Raw genomic sequence first — 5,567 nt, forward strand, 5'->3', positions numbered from 1 at the left:
AGGCAAGTATTACCCGCACGAAACCGAGACCCCTCCCCCCCGCCCCGATCCCCCACCCCCTTGCTCCACTCACCCCCTCGGGAGGGCCGAAGAGAGGCGCCCGTGGGGACCCCGCAATTGCCTTCCCCCCTCGGAGGGCCGGACTGAGGCGTACCCCGAGGGCCCCGCTCTGTCCCTCGCATAGCGGCCACTCTTCGGATCGCTGGTCGAGCGACCCGGGGGATGCCCCGCGCGCCTGACCCAGGGGCGCGAAAACGAATCTGCGAGGCGCGGCCGCTTATGCGGCCCGATGGGGAGGAGTGGGGCGGACTACGGGGGTCGGCTTCTTACACAGCCCTTCCCTGCAGCGAGCCCCCTCCAACCCACCCGCGCTAGGTCTCGGGGGACGCAGGGGTCACACCCGACGACCTCGGGAACTAGCCGGGGCAGTCGGAGAAGGGGCAACTCCGTGCACTGACGGTCGGCCGCCAGAAAACACGCCTGCGTGGATCGCGTCACACCAATCCTCGCTACCCAACCGGCCAAAGGATATCCACCTCGAGAACCGCGGGCGCCTCGAGAAACGGACGAGAAGTTAAAATGCGAGAGTTCTGGGGACAAGATCAGACCGCACATTACTCTCGAAGGTGTGCACATGTGGCTCGCCCACTGTGTTGCGGGCGTGGGACCGACAGACCCGCGTTTCGTCGCCGACGTGCAGGGGTTGGCGAGACGCTCCCTCCCATCGACGCGGATCGCGGTGGTGGTGCCCATCTGCGTCAAGTGCGGAGAAGCGACAAAGCTGATTGCCACAGCAAACCGCTGGACCAAGTCTAGCGGGTTGCCGTGCATGGCAGCGGCAGGAGTTGAGTATACCGCTTCCGCGTCTTCTTCCGACGCTCGCCTCAGATCGGAGTGCGAAATGCTGCCATCCTCCGATTTCGTGCCTCGGCCTGGGAGGATGCAAGACCTCGCCAATGGTGACATCTCCGCAGACCTCATAATCTACCAAGAGATGGAGTTTGTGCAGCGTGCGACGGCCATGCGGCTGTTCGGCCGCGCGGCGGCCTGCTTTCGAAACCTCGCGGTCGTCACCGCCCACCTCGCGCACGAGGACGACAGCTACCCGCGTGCGCCCAACGTCATGTTTTATCAGCTGGCAACGGAGCTGCTCAAGCTTCGCGCGTACAGCTATTGGGTGCAGCTGGAGACGGACTCAGTACCGCTGCGCCCTCGCTGGCTGGAGTATCTAGCAGCGAGGATCCCTCCACGGACAGACGGCTTTTGGGTCAAGGGGAGCGCTCCGAGGCATCACTGCAGCTGGTGCAATTTGGAGGAGGGATACCACATCAATGGGAACGCTCTGTATAACGCGCGCGACGAAGCCTTCCTCGCCTTCATTCAGCGCACATGGAGCTTTGCTGGCAACCACACGGAGCCGTACGATGTCGCCCTCTTCGAACGGGCGCGTAGCAGCGACCGGAGTACTTGGACGATGTTGGGCGGCAAGTCTGTCGGCCGGCTGTTTCAGTTCTCCGATGTCATCGTGAGCTACTACTGGCCCATCGCATTCGAACGCGCCGTGAGGCGCTACCCTTGCGCGGTGCTCTTGCACGGCAATCACTCTCGCTCGCACGCCCAGGATCTCACGTCGCGCCTCACGAGTAGAGCCATCCTGCAAAATGCTGGAAGAAGGCTTTGACGACCGGGGGGGCCGGGAGCACCTAATCATTGAGTGCCCTCTTGCTAGAATAGCACAAGCCTCGGCCGAAGTTTTCTTTTATAGGGAGCAGATCCGGGATCCCAATAGGGCAATCATCACGGATGAAGAGTAATAAGAGAAAGAGCCGCGCGGCCCCGACGCAACTCGTCTACCGCGTCGTCAGCGAGACCCATCTCGATGAAGAGCGGCGAACGGGCAGCGACCAGAGACACCGCGCCCGGTCATCGCTCTCGCCGCCCTCACTGGCTTGGCACTCCTTGTATCTCGCAACAATCCCAACAGCAATGGCATGGCACCAGACCTGCCTGCGTCTCGCCACCCACCGGAAAAGCAGGACGACGTTGCAGTTCCGTCTCCTCCGCAACTGTTTTTCTGCGACGAGAGCCTTTGCACAAGCGCCAATGGTGACTGCTGTGCGCCGACGCACGGCCAGTGCGACGATAGCCTCTGCACGAGTGCTGGTGGCGACTGCTGTGCGCCGAATGGTGAGGAGGCGACCTGCAGCGGCGGTTTTGTGCCCGTGCGTACATATGAAACCTGCCAAAACTGGATCGGAGGCGCGTACACGTGCTGCTCTGGCGAGGAGGCGACCTGCAGCGGCGGGTTTGTGCCCGTGCGTACAGGGAATGATTGCCAGAACTATTTCAAGGGAGAGTACACGTGCTGCTCGACGACCGCGCCGCCGTACCCGCCACCCTGTGCTTATCCCGCGCCACCCCCTGGGGCGTGGCAGCAGACGCCCTACCCCTGCCCCCCTCCCCCGCCCGCCCCTCCTCTGCCGCCGTCCGTCCCCCTCTCCTGTGCAAATTGTTACGTAATCCGCGGCGTATTCGGAACCCGCGGCGTGTGTCCTGGCGGGTCCGGATGACGAAGGCAAACGTGAAGGCATCTGTTATGCTAGCAATCGACCGGGCGATAACGGCCCTACCTCGGCTTGCACGCCGGATCCAGGCCAGGGCCCTACCTTGGCACAATATGGATGCCTTATTGCGGCCGCCAGCAGCTCCGCCCTCTCCGCCCGCTCCGCCCCCTGCACCCTTTGCGCAGACCCTCAAGTACGCCCCGCTCTGCCAGAACTCGGTGTTCTACTCTACGCAGTGCAACCTCTCCGCCCTCGCCATTGGCCTCATCGTGGGCGCGGCATGCATCGGCGGCATCGTGACCCTGATTCTAGTCGTGATCGCCTGCAAGTGCGCCCTGAGCGACAAGGCCGCCGCCGCCCCCAAGGCGGCCTCCGCTGCGACGCCGGCCGCGAGCGGCCGAGCGAGCGCCTGCTCCACCACCCAGCGAATGACCGCCGCATGAGCTTCATGAGTTTGTGCTGCAACCTCCAATCGCTACCTCACACATCGCAGTATCCTTTTCGTCGGAGGGCGAGGCCGGAGAGCTTCCATCAGCGCGAGCCGGAGCTTTTGGCGCCGAGCCATCTCGCCTCATCACGCACGGCGCCTAAATTCTTCTCAGGGCGCATTTCTCTTCTTGACGCGCGAGAGGGCAACATCGAAGCTCGGCGACTATGCTCTGCTGTTTGCCGAGCGCGCCGGCCGCCGCGATGCACCCCGTGCGACAGGAGCGTGGGGTTGGCATCCGTGGCCCCAACCAAATACACATACTTAAAATCTATTCGAGCCGCGTGCTCCCTGTCAGCAGATTCACGCTCTCCGGCTGATACTGCACTGTTGTGGTGAAAGTGAGGGGTGAGGGGGCTCAGGGCTGATCTGCAGTCAGCTCGTCCACGAGCTGTTGCACTCGGCTGAAGCCATGACGAAAAGCGTGCAAGCCGGAGAGCACAGCCCTCCACTTGCGCCGAAGGATGCCGCGCTTGTCGTGCTCCAAGTCGTGCGTTGCGACCTCTCTCATCATCTCCTCGAAGCTCGTTGCGAGCGCCGGAACCACCCCAGGCAACGGGAAATCGTCGCCCGGCGACCTCGCCCCGCTGATCACGTTTCGAAGGCTGATCTGCATCGAAGCTGTCCGCTCGGCGCCGAATTGCTGGCGGAGCAGGCGCAGCAGCCCATCGGCCGACTCTGTTCGTGTGGCGTCGCGAAGGAGGCCACGCAGCGCGCGGATCTCCGCGTGAGCACGCAGCGCATGATGCACACATGCCTTCGGGTGCGTGCCGATACCGAATGTGCGCGTGAACCAGCGCAGATAGAGGAACGCCGCGCCGCGGTCGATCGTTCGCCCTTGACTGGCCCTCCAGCCGACGACGCTGTCGAGGGACGCATGGAAGATGCCGCGTCGCCCATCTGGCAGGATCGCGTCGACGGAGTCCCATTGGAGCATACCCGCCGGCGAGCGGCGCCAAGATTCTGGCTGGAGCCGCGAATCGCTCACCATGTCCTGGCCAGAGTGGAACATGTCCTCCAGCCGCAAAATCAGCTGGTTTCGATCCATGGCCTCTACGGTGGCCACGTCCGAGAGGCCCAGCTCCAGCGGCTGCACGCCAAGAAGCCGGCTGACCAGCAGCGTCTGCCAGCAGGTCAACGCATTTGCGCGGTCAACGAACCGGTGGTTCGGTTCGTTCCGTAACCACAAGATGTGAGTGGCGACACGGTGCGCGAGTCGCTCTGCGCAATGCGCCGCCCACTCCGTGAAATCGATCTCGACGAGTCGAACCTCCTCCACTGCTGGAAAGGTCGTCGTGCACTGGAGAATCTTGGCAAGCTCGGCGGCATGCAGGCTGCGTACTGCCTCGCAGACCTGCTGCTTGAGCTGGGCGCACACGGCGCGCAGAGCTGCCAGCTCGTGGATTGACAACTGCTCGGCTCTGACCTCCAGCAACACGTCGAGGCTGTTGGAAAACTGTGCGTGCATGTTGAGCGGAGACGCGGCCGAGGGAGACGAGTCTTGTGCACGAGCGATTTTTTATTTTTTATTCTACCAGTTAGAGGGCTCAGCGGGTATTTTTCGCTTCGCTGCGCGGCCCCGCAATAGGTAGGTAGGTGGGGCACGGAGCCTGGCGGTTGGCGCCCGCAATAGGTAGGTAGGTAGGGCGTTTTGGTGTGAGTCTAGGTAGGTGTGAGTCGGCAGACCCCCTATCTGGGTAGGAGCCGGAACCCTGGCGGGAATAATGGCTGGGAATCTCTTCGTGCTGTTTGCGTCCGTCGCCGCCTTCAGCCCACGCCACTGGCCCTCCCGCTCTGGCCGCACCCGGCACGCCATTCCCGCCGCCGACGGCTCCGCCGACGAGGGATTGCCCGAGCTGCAGCGTTGCGTCCTCGTCGCCGAGCTGGAGTGCCGCGCCAAGCAGTGCGTTGTGGACGGGGACCTGGCGGGCGAGGCCGCCTCTTACCGCGAGCTGCTGAGCCTCGAGCCTCCGACCGCGCCGTGGCTCTCCGCGGCCACCAGCGCGCGGCGCGGGCTGCAGGAGCTGCTGCTGCAGAGCGCGCAGCGGGAGCTCGAGCAGTGCGGAGAGGAGGGGTGCCGGCCCGACCCTGGCCAGTTCGGAGACCACCTGGGGCCGCTCATCCAGCAGGCGAGGCGCGCCGGCGAGGAGGTGCGGCAGACGCTCGCCTCGCGCTCGCTCGACGACGTTGATCGCATCCGCTCGCTCGTCGTGGGCTTGCTGGAGAGGCGACACTTCCAAGACACTTCCAAGACACCACTTCCTGGATCTCTTGCACACTCTCCCGGCCTCCCGTCTCTCTCTCTCTCTCTCTCTCTCTCTCTCTCTCTCTCTCTCTCTCTCTGGAATGAGAGACCACAGGAGCAAGAGCAGCAAGGGGCGAGATGAGGTCGTTCTCGACGTCGCGCCCGCACCCTAGAACGCAGCCCGACAGTAGGGACTGCCGCGTCACGCGGTACAGCCGGAAAACGGACCGCCGCCCGGTTGCGCAGTAAGGGCGGGGCGGCGGGAGAGGGA

The 5,567-nt window shown here is 64.0% G+C and overlaps 3 protein-coding genes across 3 annotated transcripts in view; 2 read left to right on the plus strand and 1 right to left on the minus strand.

Annotated features, from left to right (window-relative positions):
- Positions 1 to 634: 634 nt before the first annotated feature.
- Positions 635 to 1,681, plus strand: EMIHUDRAFT_214181 (hypothetical protein; the record flags this gene model as incomplete). The annotated part of the gene is made up of 1 exon (XM_005764221.1): positions 635 to 1,681. One exon carries the CDS (start codon positions 635 to 637, stop codon positions 1,679 to 1,681), a length of 1,047 nt encoding a protein of 348 aa, XP_005764278.1.
- Positions 1,682 to 2,504: 823 nt separating this feature from the next.
- EMIHUDRAFT_437497 (hypothetical protein) lies at positions 2,505 to 4,536 on the minus strand. The gene is made up of 3 exons (XM_005764222.1): positions 3,223 to 4,536; positions 3,044 to 3,151; positions 2,505 to 2,973 (listed from the first exon to the last, which is right to left on the minus strand). Exon 1 carries the CDS (start codon positions 4,517 to 4,519, stop codon positions 3,410 to 3,412), a length of 1,110 nt encoding a protein of 369 aa, XP_005764279.1. The 5' UTR covers positions 4,520 to 4,536; the 3' UTR covers positions 2,505 to 2,973; positions 3,044 to 3,151; positions 3,223 to 3,409.
- A 239-nt stretch (positions 4,537 to 4,775) lies between these two features.
- EMIHUDRAFT_214184 (hypothetical protein) overlaps positions 4,776 to 5,567 on the plus strand; it is a gene marked incomplete at both ends in the record, with an annotated part of 1,694 nt that continues 902 nt past the window's right edge. Inside the window, one exon of the mRNA XM_005764223.1 lies at positions 4,776 to 5,261. Coding sequence (XP_005764280.1) covers positions 4,776 to 5,261 — 486 coding nt within the window. The remainder of the gene's footprint in view (positions 5,262 to 5,567) is intronic.

The sequence above is a fragment of the Emiliania huxleyi genome (genome assembly GCF_000372725.1).
Source record: "Emiliania huxleyi CCMP1516 unplaced genomic scaffold EMIHUscaffold_60, whole genome shotgun sequence".
Classification (NCBI taxonomy): Eukaryota; Haptophyta; order Isochrysidales; family Noelaerhabdaceae; genus Emiliania; species Emiliania huxleyi.

Excerpts from the sequence above, each read along its gene's own strand:
- EMIHUDRAFT_437497 (XM_005764222.1), bottom strand. The coding sequence starts at position 4,519 with ATGCACGCACAGTTTTCCAACAGCCTCGACGTGTTGCTGGAGGTCAGA.